Below are 27,945 nucleotides of genomic sequence, written 5' to 3' on the forward strand. Positions count from 1 at the left end.
TAATATTTATCTTAGTTTTTATGGTACTGGGAATTGAACCACGAGCCTTGAACATGGTAGGCAAGCACCCTACTACTCACTTACACATGAAGTATTCTTTTTTTAGAAATAACATATTCTGGGGCTAGAGAGATCTTCCAGTTAACAGCACTTGCTGCTCTTACAGTGGACCTAGCTCCCACGTGAAGGCAGCTTACAACCTGTAACCAGGGAACAGTACCTCTTTCGGCCTCCTCGGATACCTGGACTCACACTGACAAACACACACACCTAATTAAAAATAACTAAATAAAATCTTTTTTCTTTCTTTTTTTCCTAGACAGAGTTTTTCTGTGTAACAGCCCTGGCTGTCTGGGACTCGCAGAGATCTGCCCATCACTGCCTCCTGAGTTCTGGAATTAAAGGTATGCACTATTATACCTAGCTCTAAATAAAATCTTAAAAAGTAAATAATTTATTCAATCTTGTTGTATTGTTTCTGTTGTTAATTTGTTGGTTTTGAGATATGGTCTCATGAAGCCAATGCTAGCATGGAACTTGCTAGTCTTATGTTGATTGCTATACAGCCTGGGATGACCTTGAGCTTTCATTTTTTTTTTTTTTTTTTAAATATTTTATCTATTATGTATACAGTCTTCTGCCTGCATGCCAGCAGAGGGCTCCAGACCTCATTCAAGGTGGTTGTGAGCCACCATGTGGTTGCTGGGAATTGAACTCAGGACCTCTGGAAGAAGAGTCAGTGCTCTTAACCACTGAGCCATCTCTCCTGACCCCGAACTTCTGATCTTGTATCGTTTCCCAAGAGCTTACAGGGATTACAGGTGTGTACCACTGAGCCCACCTAAGACATTTTGTTCCTTTTTTTTTTTTCTTTCTTTCCCTTATGACTGGAGATTGAACTCAGGGCCTCATCCGTGCTCAGCAAGTACTCTGACACTGTGCTACCAATCTGGTATTTGGATTACTATTAATTTTTTTTTTTTTTTTTTTGCATAGAACTTAGAATGTAACCCAAGCTTTACACATCTAGGTAAATCCTTAACCACTGTACTGCACCTCAGCTTTTTTCAACTATTTTTTGTTTGTTTGTTTTTCTGAGACACTATGCAACCCTGGATGGCCTGAAAGTCACTGTGTAGACCGAGCCTGTCTCTGCTGGGATTAAAGGCTTGTGTTACTATGCCTAGCCTTCTGAAGCTATTTTCCATAATAGCGCCATCAACAGTTTTAGTACATCCTTCCTAGGATATAGGCCTAAGAGTTATTTGCCCAGTTATTTCTAGAGTAGGATTGCTGGGTCGCTGCGTTCAAGTTTATCGTCAACATGCTTACCAGTCTCCTCACGAGACCCCCACCTAAGCCCCGCTCCAGTCGGAGTTCTCAGGAGTTCTTCTGTTTTATATCTTTGTCAATGCTCAATTTCTATCAGAGTTCAAACTGAAGAGTTTTAGCTCAACTCTAAGCCTTGCTGATTCTTTTTCTAAACAGTTCTTTCTTGGACCTAGACAGTAGAAAGGGCACTCACTGGCTTACGTGTGCAGTTACTAGCCTTTTATGACCTCTGTGTGCTCATCTATAGGAAGCAAGACGTCCACACTAGTGCAGACTGAATGAGAAAGCTGCAGTGCAGCTCAAAACCAATCCCGTGACATTCTGGGTCCCGCGACATTCTGGGTCTCCTGCCTGGGAAGCGACGTTGCCCCACCCACTCACAGCTCATCTCCCTTGGCTTCCATCACCCCTGGGGAGATAGTTATCTGGGGTGGGGAGCTCCTCTTCAGGTCTCACTAGGCTCCACTGGCAACTTAGTAATTAAATCCCTCTGGACAGGATCCAGGGAGGATATGGTATGTCAGATTCAGCTTTGGAACAAAGATAATTAGAATAATCAACTGTTTTGAGTCCACAGAATTTTCATAGACAACTATGTAATAGGACTAGGTCTGATTCTTGCCTTTAGCAGGTTTGTTCTGGTGAGGCCCCCTAAACAAAAAAGCCCAAAGGAATTCTAGTTAGGCAACCCAGTGCCTCTTCCTCCTACCTGTCAAATGATACGTTTGGGGACCCAATTTTTCAGTCTGTTTTCTTCCAATTATGGGGACCTCTTAACTCTCTGGTAACTTCTGTTTGTTGGCTTAAGTAACCAGAACATGTGTTTTAACGTGTACTTAGTGAACTGAAAGCGTCTATAAAACTGTGATGCTAGAGGGTGTGTGTAGGGCAAAGATGAAGATGAGCTCTTCACCAGGGCTCACCCGATAGTACAGCAGGCATCTGTACAGGGGGAAAGTGGGCATCTTGAAGAGCGGCCCCAGAGAGAGCTGGCTTTCTGGAGGGAGTGGGCAGAAGCTATTTAGCTGGAAAGAACCGGTCCATGAAGCAGCCATTTCCAAACACTTGCTGAATGAAGCCTGAGGACAGGCACAGTCTCAAGCTAGCAGTCACCACCCAAGGCAGCACATGACAGGAAGATAAGCCCTAAGACGCAAGCTGGAAGCTCTTGCATTTACCTTCTTTACACTCGAAGGTTCTATGAAATCATCATTCCTCTGAGAAGGAGGACACACTCCTCTGTTTCTGCATGCTGGGCCGGTCCCTAGCATACAGTGTACTTTTAGTAAAGGCTGCCAAAGACCCTACCATACCACTCAGGACAGACACACAAAGTTTCCAAGCACAAGTTAAGGAGGCCAGGCCTTTCTCTACAGTCCTCAGTTCTTCCAATGAGCTAGGACTTGGCATCAGGCAGAAGGGGACACCCACAAAGATAAAGTCAGAATTCAGTTCTGCAGAACCAGGCAGCATAATTCCAGAGGTTTCCAGGGCCAACAGGAAGATCCCTATTATAAAGAGGCCAGACTATTGATGGCATTAAGAAGGTATTGAGAGGAGAACACAGGAGCCAAAGAGTGGGTATGAGACAATCTTCCAGCAGGAAGGCTGCCAGGCAGAGAAGAGAATAAACCTAGTGTTGTAATGTTACTGTAGAGCACAAGGCATGGGGCAGATATGAATGCTGGACCTCAGCCCTCACCCCCACCCCCCACCCCCCTACATTCATGCTGTCACCAACGGCACCACCAGCCTCGGGAAGCCCTTCCCAATACCTGTCAGTCTCCTTATTCCCCAGTCTGCCTCAGATCCTCTCAACATTCCCACTGCCATCCTGTCACTAATCTAGGCAGGCAACAATATCCCTTTGCTGAAAGGAGCACACAAGATGGGAGCCCTCTAACTCCCGAACTACTTAATAGCAAGCTCCCAACACCCACTTGGCTCTTGGCCCTCCTTCTCAGGTAAGGTCCTCCACTGTTCTTCCTCCCTACCCCACCCCCCCCAAAGTAGCTCCTGAGGACTACAAGACTTCCTTTTTTTTTTTCAGGAGGATGTAATATGCACGGTGTATATGTTCCTTTTGTGGGGAGCCCCAGGTCCTTAGTCTTCTCCTTGTTGTCCTTCCTCTAGCAGACTATCAAGGGACAGACAAGCTCTTTCCACCCAGAACCCATCCCTTCTTAGCCTCTCCTACCCAGCATGTAGTCCTTATATCTGAAGGAACCCTTCTCTGACCCCAAGCTGAGTGGGAGCCTGCTTAAATTTCTTTTTTTTTGTTTGTTTGCTTTGTTTCTTTGAGGCAAGGTTTCTCTTGTGTAGCCCTGGCTGTCCTCAAATTCAGAGCTCTGCCTCTCTCTTCCCTCCAGGTGCTGGGTTTAAGGCATGCGCCACCACTGCCCTGCCCCTGCTTAAATTTCTACGGCACTGTGAACTGTACACCATAGCTGTTGGCAAGATGGTCAGTAAGAACTGGGTGAGCCTTCTGGTCTCCATGACAGGAGAGACTCACATCTGCTGGGCTAGAGGAGACTAGGTAGTCTCATCTGGCCACAACATGCCAGTGTGCAACACTGCGGCGGCCAGGGCACAAGAGAGGACTATAGAGAGAAAGCATACCTTGAGTGGACACCCAACACTGTCCCTAGGCCCCGGGCTGCAGTGGCTATGCTCCCAGACCCCTTCAGCTAGAAGACGTCCCGTTCCCATCAGGTTCCAAACAGCAACTTTGGCAGGCACAGAGTATCAGGAACCCCAGCTGGCGGGACTGTGGTCTCACATCTGGCTATCAGGAAACCTAGGAGAACTTACTGGCCAGTACTGAGAGCCATGTGAATATGCCTGAAGCTTACCTTTTCCTTGGCTGGGATCCAATCTGCTTGACAGCCTTCTCCTCTGTGTGAAAGAGCAGGCTTCTCTGCAAGGTCGACACGAGCAGCACTTTCTGGCTATAGTCCAGCTGAACAATGGACGACGGCTCTTCCAGCACAAGGTGTGAATTGCAGACGCCCTGTGAGAGAGACAGGGCAATGGTGGGTCAAAAGCGCCAGCTTCCCCTGAAGGCTTAAGCTCACTTCTGCTAACTGTACACAACTCAAAAAGCACTCCATGGTGGCACGCATGGTGTCCACACCTATAATCTCAGCACTTGGGAGGCAGAGGCAGAGGCAGAGGCAGGCAGATCTCTGTGAGTTCAAGACCAGCCTGGTCTACAAGAGCTAGTTTCAGGACAGCCTCCAAAGCTAACAGGAAAAACCTGTCTCGAAACGCAACCCCTCCAAAAAAGAAAACAATAAATATTAACACCTGAGACAGAAACTCTTATCATCTATCTCATACCAAGGCAGAAAAGAAACCAAAAACATACATATTTTCTAATAATGTTCTAGTAACTAGTTCAAAAGAATCCATAAAAATATGACATACCATGTGTATTAAGGATCTTATGGAATATAAGAGGATGACTGTCAATGAAATCACTATGACAGTGATTGCTCTCACAGTCTCTCCACAAGCAGACTGAAGCAATCCTGTAGGTATTATACCCTTCCCAATTGGAAGGGTCACAGAAAACATGTTACAAAGAAAAGGGCTGATGGGATGGCTCAGCAGATTAAACAGGCTTATCACATAAGCCTGAAGACCTGAGTTCAATCCTAGGAGCCCGTTATTGAGGTAGAGAACTGACTCCTGAAAGTTATCCTCTGACCTTGACATGGGCTTGAATTCTCCACAACCCTCCTTACACACAGACACACACACACACACACACAGACACACACACAGACACACACAGACACAGACACACACACACACACACACACACACACACACACACACACACACACGCAAGCACAGACATGCACACTCACACACACATGCACACACACACACACACTCAGAAACACACACACACACACACTCTCTCTCACTCACACACTATTTATTAAACACGTGGTTAATAGCATTTTTATAGACAGTCATTTTCTAGAGAAATTTTATTGTTAATACAAAATTCATTCATGTATCAGAACTATGATTTTAATCAGGTATAGTGGTACATGCTTCTAACCCCAGCACTCAGGAGGCTGAGAGAGGTTTTGCTGAGTTCAAAGCCAGCCTGAGCTATGTATCAATACCCGGCCTCAAACTCTTGCTTCTTGCTGTCACTCTTCACCTCAGTGGCCTTGTCTTGGTTCCACCAGCCGTCTGCTCACAGAGATGATAGGGGAAAATGAGCAACGACAACGGCAACAATTTGATCCATTGCTAAGAATAATGCTGCAAGAGCTCCGTAGACTGGCACGGGCCTTTGATCCAGCACCCAGGAGGCAGGAGGGAGGCAGACCTCTAAGTTCAAGGTCAGCCTGGTCAGCATATCAAGCTCCAGGACACGTGGGCTGCATAGAGAGACTCCATCTCAAAACAACAAACAAAAAAATAATGCCAAATCACTAACTTTCTTTTATTTTTTTTAGATTTTATTTATTTATTTGTATACAATATTCTGCTTCCATGTATGTCTGCACACCAGAAGAGGGCACCAGATCTCATAAGGGATGGTTGTGAGCCACCATGTGGTTGCTGGGAATTGAACTCAGGACCTCTGGAAGAACAGTTGGTGCTCTTAACCGCTGAGCCATCTCTCCAGCCCCAATCACTAACTTTCTATGTGTCTGAGACCCACGAATAAAATTTATACACATTAAATCCACCATTTTTAGGTTTCTCACTTCAATTTGGGCATATCTTTAAGTTATCCAACTACACTATAATCAAGATGGTGCAATTTCCATTCTCTCCAAATACTGGGAAGTTTGAAGGCAGATTTCCCCTTGAGTGAGTGAGTCAGAATGTAATTTCTGGTTTTTAACTTAGCCTATGACAGAATTACATTATACTGTATCTCAGAAAAAGAGTATTCTCTCAGGTCTTTTTTTTTTTTTTTTTTTTCCCCAAATCTCATTAAGCACCTGCATCTTTTAAAATAAGTTCTCAGGGGCTGGAGAGATGGCTCAGCAGTAAAGAGCATGGTCTGTTCTTCCAGAGGACCTGGGTTTGGTTCCCAAGACCCATAGGGAGACTCACACCATCTCTAACTCCAGTTCCAGTTCACTCCAAAGGATATGATGCCCCCTTCTGGCCTCTGATGCAACACTGATACAAGTCATGCACAGACATGCAGGCAAAACATTCCTGTACATGAAATACAAATAAACCTTTAAAAAGAAATAAATAACTTTTCAAGGCGTTTCTGGACATTTCCCCCCCAATTTTATTTCCCTGAATAGTGAGGCTTGAGTGGCCTTTGCTTCTTTAGCAGTCTGATCACAGGGACAGGAGGCGACAACTCCACAGAAGCACCAGGAACAAGCAGGATCTAATAAACCTAAGATGTTCCCACAGAGCAGCAATTCTAAGTGGGGTCCCTAAGACTAAGGATCTCTCATAGTATATACTCCAGGCCAAAGCTATTTTCATAGAATACTGAGATGCTGCCAAATGCCCTTTATCTTATTTTTTTTTTTAATTTTAGCTTAGGTATAAGGGTGTTTTGCCTGATGTATGTCTGTATACCATGTATGTACCTGGTAGCCACGGAGGCCAGATGAGGGTGTCCAGTCCCCTGGACCTGGAATTACATCTGGTTATGACCTATTATGGGAGTGCTGGGAACTGGACCTAGGTCTTTTGGTAAAGCAGTCTGTGCCCTTAACTTGTGAGCCATTGATAAAGCAGCCTGCCTCCCTCTTAGGCTTCCGAGACATCTCCTAGAAAAGATAAACTATATTCATGCTTACGATTAAATCTATTTCTCAAAGCTTGGGCTATGCCTCACCTGTAACTCAACTACAAATGCTTCTATACTGCCTGTTCCAGGAAATGGCAACCGTGTCGTTTTTAAAGGTTGTAACGCTGCTCCTGCAATTCTGCCTATTTGCCTGACAAATCCCCCATTGGAATCCCATAACTGGGGTGCTGTAAAACCCCGTATCTTGCCCATGTTCAGTGCTGGTCTGTCTCCTGAATTCCACCTCTAAGGGGAGACAGCCCATGTACACAAATTAAAAACATTATCTGGCCTCGATAATTTGGGTTGATGGTTTTCCTTCTTGACATCTTTGGAACTAGCACCATCTCTCCATCTGCATGCCCTGAGCATCACTGCTCTTGCTTTGCTAAATGGATGTGTCATGCCCAACTCCACGCCCTCCACATGCTTTCCCTGGAAGCATAGGAAGCACTGTGCACACAGCCACTTGCATCTCATGAACCCTGACCACAGTACCAAACTCTACCAACGGCATCATCCCCACCACACACTCACTAAGCATACTACGACATCTTGATGAAAAACAAAAAAACAAAAAGGTAATTTCCCCCGTAAGAAACGGTGGTTTAGCACTGGATGTGACCAAGTGGGTTTTGCACACACAGACCTCCTGCAGAGTGAAGCACACTGGGTCTCAGGGAGAAGAACCGGTGCAGGTGGTGGAGGAGATGATGATGGTGATGGTGGTGATGGTGATGATGGTGATGGTGGTGATGGTGGTGATGGTGGTGATGGTGGTGATGGTGATGATGGTGATGATGGTGGTGATGGTGGTGATGGTGGAGGAGGAGGTGATAGTGATGGTGATGGTGGTGGTGGTGGTGGTGATGGTGGTGATGGTGGTGGTGATGGTGGTGGTGGTGATGGTGGTGATGGTGATGATGGTGGTGATGGTGATGGTGGTGGTGATGGTGATGATGGTGGAGGAGGAGGTGATGGTGGTGATGGTGGAGGTGGAGGTGATGGTGGTGATGTGGTGGTGGTGGGAGGAGGTGGTGGAGGTGATGGTGATGGTGGTGGTGAGGTGGTGTGGTGGTGGTGAGGTGGTGGAGGTGATGGATGGGTGGTGGAGGTGATGGTGATGGTGGAGGTGGTGATGGTGATGGTGATGGTGGAGGAGGTGATGGTGATGGTGATGGTGATGATGGTGATGATGGTGGTGATGGTGATGGTGATGGTGGTGATGGTGATGGTGGTGGTGGTGGTGGTGGTGATGGTGGTGATGGTGGTGGTGGTGATGGTGGTGATGGTGGTGGTGGTGGTGGTGGTGGTGGTGGTGGTGATGGTGGGTGGTGATGGTGATGGTGGTGATGGTGGTGGAGGTGATGGTGGTGTGATGGTGATGGTGGTGGTGGGTGGTGGTGATGGTGGTGGTGGTGGTGATGGTGGTGATGGTGGTGGTGGTGATGATGGTGATGGTGGTGATTGTGGAGGTGATGGTGATGGTGATGGTGGTGATGGTGGTGATGATGATGGTGATGGTGGTGATGGTGGTGGTGATGGTGATGATGGTGGTGATGGTGGTGATGGTGGAGGAGGTGGTGGAGGTGATGGTGATGGTGGTGGTGATGGTGGTGGTGGTGGTGATTGTGGAGGTGATGGTGATGGTGGTGATGGTAGAGGAGGTGGTGGTGGTTTGCTGGTTGAAGGGAGACACCGTAACCACACCTTCTAAGGCTGGCTACAGGTGTGCCTGGCCACACCTGTCAGGGCATGGTCAAGGTGAGGTCAGAATGACGCAGCAGGGCTCTTAAGTGACCACGAGCACATGGAACGCGCTCTTCCCCGTCGGCTGCCGCTTCTCTCTGGCCTCCCTGCCTCGCTGGCCCTGGCCTCGCTGCTCTGGCTTGCCTTTGGCTGGTATTTATCTGAATCTACAAGCTTTTTCCTTCAGGTGGTGGCGGTGGCCCATGCCTTTAGTCTGAGTGCTCAGGCAGCAGAGGTAAGTGAAACTCTGAGTTCAAAGCCAGCCTGGGCTAGAGTAAGTTCCAGGACAGTCGGTGTTACACAGAGAAACCCTATCTTGAAAATAAAAAGTATCTGTGCCGTGGTAGGAGTGTAACTCAAACCAGATGCTGTTTTCACACACCATTTTCACTTCAAACACTGTAATTGGCAGACATTACTCTGTAAATAAAGAGAGCCTGTTGTTCTAGTATTTGTAACCTTCAAGTGAACATGAGAATCTTGAAAACTTTTATCTATATAAATTTAGACAAGATTCCAAAAGCTGACAAATCTTGTGTCCAGCATGATGGAAACATTAATAACGGCACATTTCTTTCTTTTTAAAAGATAATATGGGTATTTTGTCTACATGAATGCCTATGTACCAAGTATATGCCTGCTGCCCCAGAAACCAGAAGAAGCTGCCAGATTACATAGAACTTAGAGGTAGCTGTGAGCCCCATTTGTGTGCTGGAAACTGAACCCAGGTCCCCTGGAAGAGTGCCCAGTGCTGCTCTCAACTGCTGCATCATCTCTCCAGCCCCAGCCTTCTGACACCTTGTAACACAGGTGTCAGCATCAGAAGATAAGCGCCCTCTGAGGTTCCTAGTCTGAGCGGCTGGCACGCAGTCCTAAAGATCATGCAAGGGTGAGAGATCCACTCCAAGTGTAAGACAAACTAGCATGGTTTACTGTAATGAGGTGGGGAAAAGCCACCAGAGGTGTCAGACTCCACATTGCAATCCGTTTTTAAAGAAAACCCCACATGCCAGGCCGTGATGGTACCGAAGGGACCAGCTCCCCATTTTGGCGGCCATGACGTGCTTGCCATGACCTTGCCTTGGTCACTAAGAGGTCAGAGGCCTGCCTCTTGGCAAGGAACCAATCAGAAGTTAGCTGGTGGTGCTATGCTTTAAGGCTCTGGGTGTGCTTTACGGACAAGCGCACAGCAATAATGCACAGAGCATAGAAACCACCCTGGGAGGGCCTATGGGCCATATCAACCAGTTGACCAATCAACACAGGGCAAGCCCTCCAAGCCTGGAGGCACACCAATCCTGAGCCTGTGCGTACCCCTAGACACTCCCCTTACGCTGCCCTACAAGGTCTCTACGCAGATGCTTCCAGCTGTCTTTGCCAGCCATCCGCCATGGCGGGTGGGTGAGAGACCCGAGCTAACATGGGGTTAGCTCGTTAAACAACTATAATAAAACCATGTGCAGTTTGCATCAAGCTTTCGACTCCACCTGGTGATTGGGGTGACCGCAGTCCTGGGCTGAGATCCTGGAGGCCTGAGCTTCCGGGGGTCTTTCAGTGCACACCTTTAATCCCAGCACTCCAGAGGCAGAGGCAGGTGGATTTTTGTGAGAGTTTGAGGCCAGCCTGGTTTACAAAGTGAGTTACAGGACAGACTGGGCTGTTACACAGAGAAACCCGGACTTGAAAAACAAAAGAAAAAAAAAAAAAAGGAAAAGAAAAAAGAAAACCCCACGTGATAAAGCAGTTCCCTGCAGCCACAGGGTAGACGGCCTCTCTGAGTTGCCTGTGAAGCAGTCCTCAGAAGCCTTAGGAATAACATATGCCACAGCCATTACTTTTGAAAGATTTCTTTTATGTATCTGAAGGTCTATGCACCACGTGGGTGCCTCATTCCCAGAGATCATAGAGGGTGCTGGGTAATCCAGGACTGGGTTACTGACAGTTGTTGACTGCCACCGTTGAGTGCTGGGAAGACAACCAGCTCCTTAATCTCTAAGATATCTGCAGTGGTTTGAATAAGAATGGCCCCCATAGGCTCATATGGGTGTGGCCTTGTTAGAGGAAGTGTGTCACTGGGAGTGGGCTTGAGATTCCAAACACCCATGCTAAGCTCAGTCTTTCTCCCTCCTCTGCTTGCTGCCTGCAGATCAGGGTACAGTGCCATGATTGTCTGCTTCCCATAATGACAGTGAACTAACTGGAAGCAAGCCCCCAATTAAATGCTTTCTTTTTTAAGAGTTACCTGGTCATGGTGTCTCTTCAGAGCAATACAATACTGACTACAACAGCATCTCTCCAACTAAAACTAGATGATAAGACCCTATCACTGAAGACACTACATGCTCAGGTTGCAGGGCACAAAGAAATCAAACAAGAATGAGCTGGGAGCTTACTCCTTGCCATCTTGTTTTAAGAGTGCCAGAAAGTGGTACTATGCAGGTTTATAGAGGAAAAATAATCAGCAGTCCCACCCAGTTTTGGACCCTGTGTGCTATACTACGTACCCATCAGGCAAAGTTGCCACAGGTGAATAGCAGCAACCAGTCTCTGCTTGGGTATACGGCCCATCCCACGGGAGGGAGTTCATGCCTGTTATTACAAATCTGGTCAAAAGCCCACGGCTGGAAAGGTCATAGGCACTAGCGGGGAAGCTACTATTGCTGTTTGGCGAAATGGACATGCTGTACTTAACAAACTACCTTCTAAATATTTGTGTTTGTGCCCTTAGATTATTAGTGCTTCTCTCGGTGTTAGTCAGAGAAGCTTCTTTTAGCAAAAGTCCAAAACTGGTCAAAGTGCTGAGAATACATGAATATTGAATGCTAAGCCCTAAATAGGACATCTATATTATCCACTTTAAGGCACAAGGACCATCCCAGAAGAGGGGGTCAGAAAGGATAGAAGAGCCTCAAGACAGGGAAGAGGGCTGTGGAATGGTATCTTCTGGGCATGATATTGTGGTGGCATCCTGTTCATAACTAAGAAAGTTTGCCTAAAGATCAGAACGCTAAGCTAGCCACAGCCATAGAGGCCAGGCAGTGGTGGCCACACCTTTAATCCCAGCACTAGAGAGGAGTATAAGACAGGATCTCAGGGTCTCATGTGGCATTCAGACTGCAGAAGTAGTCTGAGGATTCGTGGAAACAGGATCAGCCCTTTCAGTCTGAGGCTGCTGTGCTTTTCTGATCTTCAGCTTGAACCCTAATATATGTCTCCGGGTTTTTATTTTTGTACTACATGATATGGTCATGAACTCATAATAGCTATGACTATCTATCTACACAAGACCAGTGTAAGATTGGGTTCATCTGCCTTCCAAAATGGACAGGGGAGAGACTCACGAGACCCTGTCTCCCCATAAGGGGTTCCTGGCAGTCAGTGCTCGCTTGGGGAGAGATTTTCTTCAGTAGTGTAGCCACTAGTAAGTTGCCTGTGCTCCTGTAAATAACCTCCGACATTCATATCCAAGTAAGCAACCCTAATTAAACTCATTAGGTCATACACATGAGAGAGAGGCAGGGGGAGACAGAGGGAGAGGGAGGGGAGGGGAAGGAGGAGATGGAGGGAGGGCGCAACGGAGGGAGAAGGGAAAGAAGGGAAAGGAAAGAAACCTCCATGTAATTTTTTTGTTTGTTTTGGTTTGGTTTGGTTTTTTTCAAGACAGGGTTTCTCTGTGTAGCCCTGGATGCCCTGGAACTCACTCTGCAGACCTGACTGGCCTCAAACTCATAGAAATCCACCTGCCTTTGCCTCCAGAGTGACTGTTTTTCAGGGTGGAAGTTTAAGTAAAACAGAACATCCACAGTAATATGAGAAGTCCAGTCAAACACTCACACCATTTCCAATACTCGTCTCTGTGACGCTGTGTGTTCTTTATAGACTCCAAACAAAACGGAGACCAGAGGCCAGCTGTCTTGGGAGATGCACACCACAGACTGTGAGGCCACAGTTCTCATGTTGTTTTACGTTAATTTGCAGTGCGGGTTTATACAACTAAGGGCTAGAAACACAGCTCAATGGTGAATGCTTCCTACCATAGGCAAAGCCTAGATCATGAGTCCCACTCTACATAAAAATAATGACAAATGGTTTTTAAATTTGTCAGCTTGTTTTGTTGTTCTTGGATTTTGTTTTGAGACAGGGTCTCACTATGCAGCCCTGGCTATCCCTCACTATGCAGAACTCAGTATGTAGACCAGGCTGACCTCAACTCAGAGAAATCCATTTGCCTCTGGCTCCCAAGTACTCAGTCAGTTTTAATTACTTTTCTTATTATATTTACTTGGGGAGCTGCATGCCCATGCCACAGGACACTTGTGAATGGTAAATGACAACTTAAAGGGGTCAATCAATTCCTTTCTGAATCACACTCAGGTCATCAGCCGTTGCAGCAGGTGACTTCACCCATTGAGCTACCTTTCCAGTTCTGAGTTAAATTTCTAACAAGGTATATTTTATAGATATACTCCATACAAACAAAAACTTTTGGGGTCATCTTTCTAAGAGCATAAAAGGTTCTGAGACCAGAAAGTTTGGGAACTACAACTAGGGAGTATTAGTAATAGTTCAGTCTTAGACTAGAGGGCTAATAAAATAGTTAAGTTCTGCTAGGCATAGCAGCTATCTCAAAGCAAAACAATAAACAAATGAGCAAACCCTAAATTCTTAGAATTTGACACAGGGAACGAAGAGGGAATGTTTAGTCCATCCGGCAAGCACATGACAGAGCACGACAGAGGCATCACCGAGCCTGGTTTGCAGCAGGAAAATCATGGGCTTTGAGCACAGCCTATGTGACACAAGTCTGCCAGGGCCCTGCTTGAGCCCCTGGCTGAACCCTGGAAACAAGAACATACCGAGAGGCTGCCGAATGGCTCCGTGGGTCAGGGTGCTTTGCTGTCTAGCCTGATGACCTGCATTTGATCCCTGGGACCCACAGGGTGGAAGGAGAGTTGACTCCTACCAGCTGTGCTCTGACCGCCACACAAACACTGGCACTATGATGAAGAACATCTGAGATGGTATGATGAGGAATGTACTTCTGTGTATGTTTATCTTATTGATTATTGAATAAAGTACTGTTTGGCCAAAGAGACAGCAAGTTAGATGGGACTAGGAGTCAGAGGATTCTGGGAAATGTAGTAGAGAAGTGGTGATCCAGACAGGAAGTGACATAGCAAGGAGACTCATATTTAAGCGAAGGAGAAACAGGAAGGGCCCCCTTTTTCCCCTCTTCTCCTGCTCCAGAGACAAGATGTGATCCCAGCAAGGAGGGACCAATAAGATAAGTCTTATAAAATATATAGGTTTATGATAATTAAGACTGAGTTAGCAGATGAGAAGTCCTAGTCATTGGCCAAGCTGCTTTGAACCTAATACAAGTTTCTGTGTATTCATTTGGGCCTGTGTATTCATTCAGGCGGCTGGCATAAAGCTCACACGTGGCGGTGGGGCTCAGGCGGCATCTGGCAGAAAGATTTATCGTAACAATGGTATGTGCTTAGGGTAGAATACCAGGCTACTGTCAAGTCTTTCCTCCTCCTACCACTTCCCACACAGGTCTTCTGTGGAAGATGTTGGCAAGATGTTAAGTTTTCCGTTCACTGGATCACTACCCTTTGTCCACAGACATGACTGGAAACATGTACACTTTGTTCCTTTGTTCATTTTGAGGTAGATTTCATTATGCATCTCTAGCTGGCCAGGCACTTTCTATGCAGCCCAGGCTGGCCTTAAACTCAGGGAGACCCTCCTACTTAAACTCTCAAGTGCTGCAATTACAGGGCATTGCCATGTCTGACTCAAATATGTATAATTTTACTGTTGGTTTTGCAGACCCACTCTTTAGTGACAGTAGAAGCTTATAAGACACTAGAAACGTTTAGAGAAAATGCTGTAACAATTGGCAGCCTAAGGGCACAGTGGTGGAGAGCACAAGCCACTGAAATGTAAGCAAGACTGTAATACACCATGATAAAAGAAGACAATGGACAACTTCCCTGAAAATCACCTTACCTGGTCTAGATCTAGAGAGGAGTAGACGATCTTCCCCTTGTCATCTCCAGAGAACAGTTTCATCCCATTGGGGCTCCAAGCCAGAGCTGTAATGCTGGTTTTATGAACACCAGTGACATCAAATCTCCGAAGCTATGGGTGACAACAGAGCACAAGGAAAGGCTAGCTGAGTGACTGCATTTATGTGAATGTCACTCCTACTTTGGGAGAAGCTGATTTTACATAGAACTGTACACAAGCTTCTATCTATCTATCTATCTATCTATCTATCTATCTATCTATCTATCCATCCATCCATCCATCCAGAACCCATACAGTAGAAGGAAAGAAATGACTCCCCCAAATTATTCTCTGATCTCCATACATGAGCTGTAGTACATGTGTACACACAAACACACACACTACAATTTTTTACAAACTCGAAAAGAACACAAGAGGGCATTATGTAAAAATAAGAGCGATTTGTTACTTTATGTCTAATGTTCCAAGCAGGAACAAAGGACCGCCACCCACCTCCCTCCCTCCCTCCCTCTCTCTCTGAGACAGGGTCTTACTATGTAGACCAGGCTGGCCTCAAACTCACAGTGACCTACCTGTCTTTGCCTTTGGAGTTCTGGGATTAAAGGCGTGCGCCACCACACCCAGCTCTAAGGACCTTTCACCTGAAAAACTCCATGAGGAACCTGCCAAGAAGGGAAGCAATGGCAGAACCCGACCACTCACCTGCTTGTTCCTCCCTGGCAATGAAGACACGAGCTGGAAAACTGCAACTCTCCCAGAAGCAGTACCTGCTGCCACAAGGTCATCAAAGCAGCTCAGCAGCTTCACCACAGTGATAGACTCTGTCTTCCCCTAAAGGAAGACACGTCAAAATCAAATCACCTGTGACCAGAGGCATTAAAAAAAAAAAAAAAAAAAAAAAAAGTAGCTGTAAAGTCCGAACCATGAAAGTAAGTCCCTGAGCTATAGCATATAAATTCCTGACTGGAAATGTGTACAAGTCAGAAAGACAAATGTTTCTAACATCTTTACCTTATCATTATTGTTATTATAAAACATATAGAACCCCAAATTACATTTTGTGTACATTTTTGTATACAGTATATCCAAAACGTATAGTCATCCATCATTATCCTCCATCTGCAGAATTATTTTCATGCAGTAAAGTGGGAACTTCACACCCATCAATTAATAAGCCCCACTAGGCAGTGGTGGTGGGCACACCTTTAATCCCAGCACTGGGGAGGCAGAGGCTGGCGGGTCTCTTCAAGGCCAACCTGGTCTACAGAGAGAGAGAGTTCCTGGGTAGCCAGGGCTAGGCACCGCAAACCAAAACCAAACAAACAAAAACCCCCCAAATCAATAAGCCCCATTCTCCCACGGAACCCCTCCCCACCCAGCTCCTGGCAACTCTGTTCTTAGACATCTACGATTCTAAGGGCCTTATTGTTTGTCTTTTTCCAACTGCCATATTACCTAACACAATGTCACAAAGTCCATGAAACATGCTGTGGCAACCATCAGAATCTCCTCATGTCATCCCTTTATATAGCCACACAGTTTGTTGTCACAGATGCTTTTACCTTTGAGACAGGGTCTCTCTATACTACCAGGATGTCTTTCAACAAACTGCTCATCCCCCCCCTTCAGCTTCCCACATGCTGGGATTATTGTCACCGCCATCATACCTGGCTCTATCCACTCCTGTTTTTTTAAGACAGGGTTTCTCTGTGTAGCTTTATAGACCAGGCTGGTCTTGAACTCACAGAGATCTTCCTGCCTCTGCCTCCCGAGTGCTGGGATTAGAGGCGTGCGCCACCCGGGCTCTCCTGTTCTTTTTTAAAGTTAGCACATAAAGCCAAGGGTTTTCCTACTGCATTTTCACACAGACATATCATTATATGCTCTAGTCCCCTCACCTCCCTTCCTTCTCCCCCAGACATCCTTCTTGCCACTTTCAGCCACAGGTATTCTACTACCCTGTCTTTTTTCTTTATTTCCAGGCAGGGTCTCACTTTCCATGCTGGCTTTGAATTTACATTGATCTACCTGCCCCTGCCTCCACACCCAGCTATCCTGACAATATCCAGTCATCTTTTCATAAAGAATTTTGTTTCTCAGTGTAGATACTGTAAATAATGCTATGAAGAATGTTCAAATACCTCTTGACTTTCTGCTTCCAGGACAGGCGTGACAGTGCGTGTCTGTAATTCCACAACGTCAATTACCGTATTTATTTGTCATCTCTCTGAGATAGGCACATGCAACCAAGGGTAGCTTCAAACTTGAGGATGACTTTGGATTTCTTTTTCTTTTCATGATTTTTTGAAACAAGGTTTCTCTGTATAGCCCTGACTGTACTGGAACTTGCTCTGTAGACCAGCCTGCCTCTGCCTCCCCAGATCTGGGATCAAAGGCGTGCGCCAACACTGCCTGGCTAACTCTGAACTTCTTGAACCTCCTACTCCTACCTCCAAGTGGTAGGATTATGGGAATTTGCCACTGGGCCAGGGTTGTGTTATGCCAAATTCGTGAGACCCCCAAAAAGACCACCAAGGAGCCAACTCACTGATGCAAACACAAAAGGTTTAATATTGATTTACAAGCCTTGGCAGGGACCCCGTCCAGCAAACTGGCACTGCAGCTGCAGGAAAAGGGTGCCTGGCCTCAATTGTAAGGGGTTTATAAAGGAAAAAAAAAACACAAGCAGTGTGGTGCATGCCTTGGTTGTTCAGAACTGGGAAAGAGTTACATATTTTCATTGGTTGTCATGAGATGGGAACATTCTATTGTTTCGGGGTTGCACCGTGACCTTTTCACTTTTCCTGAAAGTGGTCTGGTTTTTAAATTTCTTGGATCAGGGTAGAACTGGGTAACTCAGAGGTGGTGGTGGTGGGGGGTTGCTGAGGATTATCTTATCTGATTTTTAACCCTTTCAGTTTGCTGCAGTCTAGGGATCAATCTCAGAGCTGCACACATGTTAGGCAAGCCCTCTACCAGCTGAGCTGATCCCAGGTCTCACAGTGCTCTTCACACATTAAACTACCCTTACATTCCAGGGATCAATTTGACCTTGATCGTGGTATATAATTTTTTGAACCTCCTACTGAATCAGTTTGCTAGCATTTTTTGAGGATTTCTATAGTGATGTTCACAAGGAATGATGCTGTAAAGTTTTATCTGGTATCTCTGTCAGGCTTTGTTATCAAAGTGAAGTTAGTGTTACTATTTTTTAAGGTTTATTTTTATTATTTTAGTTATGTGTATGTTTGCACAGACATATGCATGCACTTATGAACAGTTCCCATGGAGGACAGAGGCGTCAGATCTCCCTGGAGCTGGAGTTGCAGCTGCTTGCCAACAGCCCCACATAGGACTGGGAACAGGCTTCAGTCGTCTGCAACAGACATACGTGTTATTAAGCACTAAGCAATCTCTCCTGCTCTTTTATTTGTTCTTTACAGTGATGTACGTTGTTAGTTGTGCCAAAAATTCACCTTTTTTCTTTTGTGTTTTCAGTATTGAATATTGAACTTACAATCCTGGGCATGCTAGGTAAAGGGTCCACCACTAAGCTATATCCTCATCCCTTAATTGAACACTAAATTGTTAGCATTTATTTAGTGTGTCAGGGAGGGTGTACCACAGCATGTGCAGAGGTCCAAGGACAGTTGACTGGTGCTGGGTCTCTTCTTCCACCATGTGGGCTCCAGAGATTGAACTCAGGTCATCAGGCTTGGCAGCAAGTGCCTTTACTCATCTCACTAAGCTATCATCAAAAACTTCCTCCTGAAGTAGATGGGAACAAACCCACAATTGAACACTCAGTCCTATCAAACCCCTCCCTTCAGGGATAAGGGAGCGCTACAGAAGAGGAATTGGAAAGATTATAAGAGTCAGAGGGGATAGAATGTCTTCCAGAAAAACAGCACCTTCCAGATACAACAGGACTGACAAACACGCACACACAGAAACTGTGGCAGCATGCCTACACAGTTCCAAGTCAAATGGAGTGCCAGCCCTGAAAATGGGAAGTGGACACAAACTCCTATCCCTAATCAAAAAGCTACCTTCGATTGACATTGCTCGAAAAGGAAAAATTAAGTTTTTTCCAACAGAGTGTCACTGAGCATACAAACCATCCTTTTTTTAAAAGATTTTATTTATTTATTTATTTATTTATTATGTATATAACATTCTTCTTCCATGTATATCTGCACACCAGAAGAGGGCACCAGATCACATAACAGATGGTTGTGAGCCACCATGTGGTTACTCGGATTTGAACTCAGGACCCCTGAAAGAACAGTCAGTGCTCTTAACTGATGAGCCATCTCTCCAGCCCCCATACAAACCATCTTTAAGGGCAAGCCCCATGCTTAGCAGTAGATGGAAAAAACAACAACAAACTCAATAGTATTTTTGGAGAATTTTTTTTGGGGGGGTGGGTGGGTCTCACATTGCTTATTTGGGTATTTTTTAACCTTACTAGTCTTTTGTTTGTATATTATGGTTTCTGGTTTTGTTTTTAATGGAGTGTGTGTGTGTGTGTGTGTGTGTGTGTGTGTGCGCGCGCGCGCGCGCGCGCGCGCGCGTGTGTTGTGTATCTGCATTTGTGTTTTTCACATTTTTTGTTTTGTTTTATTTTGGGTTGTTTTTTATTTTGTTTTGTTAGTTCTATTTTATTTTCTCAGGAAAGAGAAGAAGAAAGTGTGAATGGGTGGTGGTTTGAAAGATAATGACCACCTCTTAGGAGGTGTGGCCTTGTGTCACTGTGGGGGTGGGCTCTGAGCTCTCCGAAACTCAAGCTACTCCTAGTGTCACAGTCCACTTCCTGTTGCCTGCAAGAAGTAGGACTCTGTTACTTCTCCAGCACTGTGTCTGTCTGTACTCTGCCATGCTCCTTGCCATGATGACAATGAACTGAACCTCTGAAACTCTAAGTGAACCACCCCAGTTAAATGTTCTCCTTTATATGGTGTCTCTTCACAGCAATAAGAACCCTAACTAAGACAGATGGTAGGAAGGTGAGGAGGATCTGGGAAGAGATGAGGGGAGAGAAACTATGATTAGAATATCTTATGAAGAGAAATGTATTTTCAAAAAATAAGATTGCTTTGACTTTTAATTATATGTATGTGTCTGTGTGGGTTCTGGATGCCCTGAAGCTGGAGTTCCAGGTGGCTCTGAGATGCCTGGTGTGGCACTGAGAACCAGACCTGGGTCCTCTGCAAGCGCAGCACACTCTCTCAAACACTGAACCAATTCTTCAAATACCCCGCAAGGCACTTCAGCCGGAGAGGGAGGGCTCTACAAGAGTAAGCAAAGTTCAAAATGGCCACCTACCTCGCTGACACATCTGTGGTCAGAGGCAGCTGTCCGGGTTAGTGAGAACCTACCTCCCAAACACTCAGAGGACAGAGTTCTTTTTAACCACTCTGGATCCTGAAACACAAGGTGTTCCAGGGACATAACTGCTTTCCACAGGGCAAGGGGTAAAACACAGGTATCTGTTATTCTGTTAAAGACTAAAATTGACCAAATCTCCCACATTTTACCATCAAACTGTCTCTAGAAGTCACAAGTTAATAGCCTTGAGGTCCAAACGAGTCTCATTAGTTGGATTCCGCACAAACAACTCCAAGCTAGGAGAGGAAATGATGCCTCCTGGTTTCCTAATCCACTGTCTTCCCAGAATCCTCCTTTCCATTCTAAATATTCAATCTTCAAAATAACAAAAATCTAAAGTCATTTCTAAAGAAAGAAATGATTATTATTCATGAATACACTGAGTCCTTATTGAGAGAGAACTAAAGGCCAGGCGTAGTGGTGCATGCTTTTAATTCCAGACTTGAAGGCAGAAACAGGTTGGTCTCTGTAAGTTTGAGGCTAGCCTGGTCTACATAGTAAGTTCCAGAACAGCCGAGGCTGTATAGAGAGACCCTGTCTCAAAAACCCAAGGGAGCTTTGACAAGAGGTTCTTTCCCAAACAATAAAAATAAATTCAAAAAGAAAAGTCTGGCCAGGTGGTAGTGTTAAGCACCTTTAATCTCAGCACTGGGGAGGCAGAGGCAGGAGGATCTCTGTGAGTTCAAGGCCAGCCTGGTCTACAGAGCAAGCTCCAGGACAGCCAAGGCTACACAGAAAGACCCTGTCTTGGGTTGGGGGAAGGAAAAAAAGGAAGGAAGGAAGGAAGGAAGGAAGGAAGGAAGGAAGGAAGGAAGGAAGGAAGGAAGGAAGGAAGTCTGAAGTCAGAAGAGCCCAACCCAGAGCCAAGACCAACTCGAGGTCTGCAATGGACAAGCACAGAGCCATTGAGAGTTGATACCTGTCCTGTCTCTCCCAAGTTTGCCCCGTTAATTAAACAGTATACCTGAAGGGATCTATAAACTGACTCCTGGCATGTTTGGTCCTTGGATCAATAATTCTATTAACTAACACTGACTCAATCTTCATGTGAGTTTATTAAAACCATGGCAAGCACACAATTATTCAAGTTTCAAATCTTTTGTGAGATCATCTTTTATTTTGAAGTCACTTATTCAAAAAAATCACACAACTGTTTCTCCTTTTGACAAATGCCCTTAATTTCTCACATAGTAATTTCTACAATAATCATCCTGCCAAATATATGAGAATATCCTCCATATCTAGGTACCAAGTGAAGCTATGGTTTACCAAAGTAGGTTATAGTCCTGGCCCTCTTACAGATTAACTATGAGACATGAACACGACAAAGCTGCCTACAGCAACTGGGGGTGGTCCCGACAGCTCATTTTCATATGGAACTTTACAGCTCTCATGGACTATAATAATTCTCATGGGCTATAAATAAACCCAAGGACAGATGGTGATACAGGTAAACACATCCAGATCATATGCAGTAAGGAACGGAGGGACCCTCTGGAGAGTCTTGGTGTTGCCAGTGTTATCAGTCAGGTCTCTCTTGAACATGATGAGAAGCAGGTAGGAGGAACAAGGGTGGGTGCAGCAGCTTGAGCCTGCTGCAACAGTTCAGACCAAAGTTAGCAAGAGCCAAGTCTAGCAAACCACCAGTTAATGAAAGGGTCCCCAAGGCAGTAAAGCCACAATGAAGACAAACTCCATTAGGATCTTCTTGGGATGGTGACAGCAACATGATAAGAGCATAGCAGCTTTCTTTTTTCCCCAGACAGTGTCTCTCTACATAGTTCTGGGTAGCCTGGAACTCATGCTCACTATGTACACCACACTGGCCTCAAACTCACAGAGCTCCTCCTGCCTCTGCCTCCTGAGTAATTGGTTTAAAGGCATGTGCCACCATGTCCAGCTACCACAACTTTTTTTATTGAATGTTTCCCTGTGACAGGCAACTTGCTAAGCACTGTGCCTGTATTGCTGAATCTACAGTCAACCTATGAAGGGAGACACTATCACTATCTTGTGTTATAGAAGAGGGGCTGAGCTCCAAGAAGCTGGATGACTTGTCAAAAGCAGACAGAATCAAGTCAGGGCCCACAGCAAGTATGACTGTCCCTAGGCCCTGCTAGGCCTCAGTTCTGGGCTCTGGAGTGGGTCGTTCCTGATGGTAATTCAGCACATGAAGGTCTGGCCCTCAACCTTCCTGACCCAGACACTCAATGTTTCCGGTGTCTGCTGTTCATCAGCCTAGGAGACTGACTGATGACCACACTTGACATTCTGACGATTAAGCCGAAAGCCACCTTGTTATTTATAATAAACACATGGCTATGCAAACAAGAATGCCCAGAGGAGTGACCTACATCTTCTACCCCCCATCTATCAACATGAACAGCAAGTATCTGGGGAATACTTGGCAAGCAGGGAACAATTTCTGATCAAATACTCATCATGCTTGCAGACCACAAGGGTCCCACCATGAGAGCTGATTGAAGCACAGGCCTTGAACAGAGCTGTCCAGCTGTGGACACAGCTCTTGGGTCTCCCTGCTACACAAGCTGATGTTTGGTTTTTCCAAGTGACAAGCAGACGGTTCCTTCCTTCTGCCACATTCTCTTTTCTGCTATGAAAGTAGAACTTCCTCATGCTGGCCTAGGAGACACTCTTCTGCTTGTCTATTTGGGATGTGTGTCTGTGTGTGCACACGTACCGTGCAGGCTGTGTACAGGTCAGAGGATAGCTTGCAGGAGTAGGTTCTCCTCTTCCACTATGTGGGTCCTCCAGACTGAACTCAGGCTGCAGGTCTTTACTCACCAAGCCACCGTGCTGTGTCCTTCAGATGACACTGGCCATCTGTGCGCTAATCTTTTGTGTGTTAACTCTCCTGCTTCCCTCACTCCCAACTTCCTATTCCACATATTGCTATCTTCTGGCTGGCAACAAAACTCAGGAGACTGAGCCAGGAGGGCTGCCTTTGAGTTCAAGGCCAGCCTGAACAACAGACTGGCACTGTGTCAAAAGGAAACAAGCTGATAAGGAAGATTTGATGTGAAAGCTGCCTGGACTGGCTTTCTGGACCCACACCAAAGCATCAGGCTGTCTCCACCCATCTTCTCAGGCAGCTCGGCAGGCTGCTTCTCCTTTATATGTGGACACATATAAACCACATCAGGAGAAAGCGCTCTTTGTGAGCTGGCTCATGGGAACCATGAAGTCTCACAAAGCTTTCATTATGAGCTTCTTATGGTGAGCCAAAGCTTAACCTTCAGCAGAACCTGCCAGCATATCAAATACCTGGTAAGGGCAAAACATTCTGAGATAGTGAAGAGTGCCAAATAAGATAAAAATTCATAAGAACCACCTTTCTCCTCCTTCACTAACAAAGAACAACTGTTAAGAGTTCTCAGACAACCTTGCTGCCTCCTCCAGGGCTTCCTTAACTTCAAAAGGAAGCAAGAAGTGAGGCTGGGCTGAAGGAGAGCATGGGCCTGACACTCAGAGAGCCTAAACAACGGGATAAGGCAAATGACTCGGGAAGGGGGACACCTACAGCGCCAGCATCAGCCTCAGCTGCCAAGGGGCAAGAAACCATCCCCCAGCCCTGCTGAGCACGTGCTCCACCACCCAGCCACCACACAGCCCTAACTCTTAGAGTGGTGATAAAATGGCCGTGAAGTGAAGCAGGGCCCAGCTCGTATTCAGCTTGCCCAGTGCCAACCCCAGCCCAATTCAAAATCCAGCATGACGTCCAAGAGGTTTCAGAGGATTTCAGGTTGGGGATTTTTCAGATTGAGGATGCCCAAACAGTAAAATCTATGCAACTAGTCCAAAATCCAAAAACTCAAAAAGTGGAACCAATTCTGGTCTCAAATATTTCAGACGAGTGACCCTCAGTCTATACACCTCCACAATGACTCCAGGGTCCAAATACATAATGGCTGTCACCACTTGGCTCTGTGTCACTAATCTGCGGCTCTGCCCTTGTTTGGGCTAATGCCACAAGGACTATCTACTGAAGCTTTGCAAATTTGTTTCCCAGGAGATCACTGTCTCCCATCTGGTTCTTTTGAACTAATTAATATCCTGGCTATTTTACCTGTTACAATTTCATCTACATTTTTAAAATCAATTTGTTAATTTCCATGAAAAACAAATGTGTGGGTACTGAGAATGTGGCTCCATTGGGGAGAGCACTTGCTTGGTATACACGATCCCCAGCACCACATAACCCGAGCATAGTGGCACACAGCTGCAATCCTAGCACTAGAGAGGTGCAGGAAGAAGGATCAAGAGTTAAAGGACAGGTCGGGCACTGGTGGTGCATGCCTTTAGTCCCAACACTCGGGAAGCAGAGGCAGGTGGATCTCTGTGAGTTCCAGACCAGCCTGGTCTACAAGAGCTAGTTCCAGGACAGCCTCCAAGCTACAGAGAACCCCTGTCTCAGAAAAAAAAAAACAAAAACAAAAACAAAAAAAGTTAAAAGGACATCCTCAACTACACAGTGAATTCACATAAAATCCTCTCTGAAAAAGAAAAAAAAAAAAAAACAAAAAACCTCACATGTGCACGCATACATAAATTTGGAATTAAATTGAACTAGCAGAATGAAGGTGTGTCAACATGGATAGCCCAGGCTGACCTGGAATTTATTACATAGCCCACGATGGTTTTAAACACAGACCCATCTTCCTGCCTCAGGCTCCTAAGGATGGAGAATCCAGGCAGGAGCTACCATTTTGCAGGAGCTACCATTTTCAACTAATACGTATTTCTTACTATCAAAAATATTTGAAAATTAAATTCCTAGCTATCAACGTGTTGAAGCAGTCCATGGCAAAGACATGTGGGGGCCTCCATGATGCAATGCTTCCAACACATCAATGAGCAGACATCACAGGCCCCCAGTCACCAGATCCAGGGGTTACTTTCACAGGGAATGGCAAGGGAAGACATTAGACAAGCACACCTTTAGCTGCATGGAGAGACAAATTTCTGCATCACTTTAGAAACTATAGCAGACGGAGTGAATGACACATTCATCACTTTCTGAACCCTGACTCTCCAGACTGAAAAACAGGATGGATGGATGTGTCCAGGCTCAGGGCCTTTCCAATCCTCCTGCTAGAATGGGCCACTGTAGGAGGATCAGCAGAATGTGTTGGGCATGCTCACCAAATCTTTGTTAAGTGTCATGCTCTACTCTAGATGTTCCCTGGACTTCCTGCAAACTGCTAACACACCTTTGTTTGGGCACCTGTTAGCCCCTTGATGGGTTTGTTCTTCTCTGTTTGCTTGCTATTTTATTTAGCCGACTTCTCTCATTTTTCTGGTCTTTCCTTTAGACTTGTAGCTCCATAAGGGCAGAGGCTACCCACAGTGTGCTTTACACAGCACCTGGCATGAGAGAATCCTGACTCTGAAGATACTTGCTGCCTGAATTTGCTGGGAGAACAAGCATGGAGACATTGCGAGACTGAGAGCTAGGAAGTCCCCCTTGGGTATCACACCGTGGAGGAACCTGAAGGCAAGTCCAAGAAATCACTACAAGTTGAAGACTAAGCAAAAGACATCATGTATTTATCGTCAAATCAGACAGCTGGAAACTCTGGTCCATCATCATCATGTTTTGGGGCAATAAGCAGCAAGAAATTCTTGCTTCCATTTGCCCCCTCCCACCAACAGGGATGGGGGGAGCTGGCAGCCGAATTCCAAAGGCACTGATCTCAAAAGCACATGCTAGCTGACCACATTAAAGGTCAGCTTCCTTCTTTAGGAACATAACTTCATTTTAAAAGATGCTGTTTTGCCAGGCAATGGTGGCGCACTCCTTTGATCCCAGCACTTTGGAGGCAGAGAAAGGCAGATCTCTGAGTTCAAGGCCAGCCAAGTCTACACAGCAAATTCCAGGACAGTTGGAGCTACACACAGAAACCCTTAATCGAAGCACTTGGAAAAAGAGGCAGGCTGATCTCTGTGAGTTCAAGGACAGCCTGGTCTATATAATGAGTCCCAGACTAGCCAAGGCTACCAGAATAAGAGAGAGACTGCCTTTGGGTTTGTTTTGTTTAATGTGTATTCAGTTCTACAGATGTCAATCAGAAGTAGCTGGCTGACAGGGAGCACTCAATTCTTCTATATTCTCATTTTTCTAGTTTCTACTTTTATTACTGAGAGACCCAAGTCTCTTGTAAATACTGACTTGTTCTATTCCTTCATGTATGGTGACACTCTGTCACTAGGGACAGACACGCTCAGAGTCTATGTCTTCTTTGTGAACCACTGCCATTATGTACACCCCTTTTTGCCCTGTTAACCTCTGCTTAGAAGACAATCTTGATATTAACACATCTACTCTACTTTCTATTGATTAGTATTTATATAAACAAGGTCTCACATCGCCCAGGCAAGCCTGGACCTCACTACATATTCAAAGCTGACCTTGAATTCTGATTCTCCTGCTTCTACCCCCAAGTGCTATTATAGGCCTGTGTCACCATCACCATGCCCAGAATATGGAAGAGTCTTAAAGAACTCAGCAGAGAACAAACCATCTATTTTATTTCCCCAAGAAGTCACTATAACTTTTCATCCATTCCTGATGCTGTGTTCCCTCTGAAGAATTCCCTTAAACAATCAATATTCTGTTTCCTTCACCTAAGAAAACTTTCTCAGCCCCTCCTTTCCCTCCTCTTCTATTTATTTATGGGTTGTATAACCCTGGCTGGTCTGGAACTTGCTATGTAGACCTGGTTGGCCTCAAACTCATAATCCCATGAGTTCCAAGGCTACAAACATAGTGAGCTTTTGTTGTGTGTGTGTGTGTGTGTGTGTGTGTGTGTGTGTGTGTGTTGTTGTTGTTGTTGTTGTTGTTTGTTTTGTTTCTCAAGACAGAGTTTCTTTGTTTAGCCCTGGTTGTCCTAGAACTAGCTCTATAGATCAGGCTGGCCTCTGCCTCCTGAGTGTTGGCATTAAAGGCCTGCACCACCACAGTCCAGCTTGTTTTTTGTTTTTAAGACTAAAGCTATGTACTCAGTAAGCTACAGATGCTGACTAAATGGTGACAGCTGTGCCAGGCCATCCATGTCCACTCCCACCCACATCTACAGCCCTCGGACGTGCCTGTGCCTATGTTGGTTGACGTGTGAGGATCAGGAGCTCCAGGTGTACAAGTCACCTTAGTTAAGATGTGCATAGTCTGGGACTATGTCAATGATGACCATATCCTTTGCAGAATAATCTCAAGAGAGTAAAAATTATTTAAGTTAATCAAAATACTGAGAAACAAAGTTTGTTAGCAATTGGTAAACATTTGTTTTTGTCTGTCTGTTTTTTGAGACAGGTTCTCTCTGTGTAGCCCTGGCTGTCTTGGAACTCATTTTGTCCTCAAATTCAGAGATCTGCCTGCCTCTGCTTTCTGAGTGCTAGGATTAAAGGTTTGTGTCATCACTGCCCAGCGTAATTAGTAAACATTTAAATGTTCTTTTTAAGTCATCAAAGATTTTTAGAGACAGAGATGGGGAGAGAAAAACACCAATATTTCATTATATACTACTCTGGTGGAAATGATGACAAGCACTGTTCGAGTAAGGTGTGACGCCACAGTCCAGCACGTCAAAGGTAAAGTACCCCATGCTGTACAGTTAGAACACCAGCAGAGA

General features: G+C 45.5%; 1 protein-coding gene across 11 annotated transcripts in view; it reads right to left on the reverse strand.

Moving 5' to 3' along the window:
* Tecpr2 (tectonin beta-propeller repeat containing 2) overlaps positions 1–27,945 on the reverse strand; it is a 90,659-nt gene that overhangs the window by 54,070 nt on the left and 8,644 nt on the right. For 10 of the 11 annotated variants that reach the window (XM_027416612.2, XM_035445378.1, XM_027416617.2 and 7 more), the window contains 3 exons: positions 15,611–15,739; positions 14,888–15,019; positions 4,185–4,342 (listed from right to left, as the gene is read on the reverse strand). In XM_027416612.2, coding sequence (XP_027272413.1) covers positions 4,185–4,342; positions 14,888–15,019; positions 15,611–15,739 — 419 coding nt within the window. Of the gene's footprint in view, positions 1–4,184; positions 4,343–14,887; positions 15,020–15,610; positions 15,770–27,945 lie in introns of all 11 variants that reach the window. The other variant, XM_027416618.2, reaches the window with a different exon arrangement.

Source organism: Cricetulus griseus, chromosome 5 (assembly GCF_003668045.3).
Source record: "Cricetulus griseus strain 17A/GY chromosome 5, alternate assembly CriGri-PICRH-1.0, whole genome shotgun sequence".
NCBI lineage: Eukaryota > Metazoa > Chordata > Mammalia > Rodentia > Cricetidae > Cricetulus > Cricetulus griseus.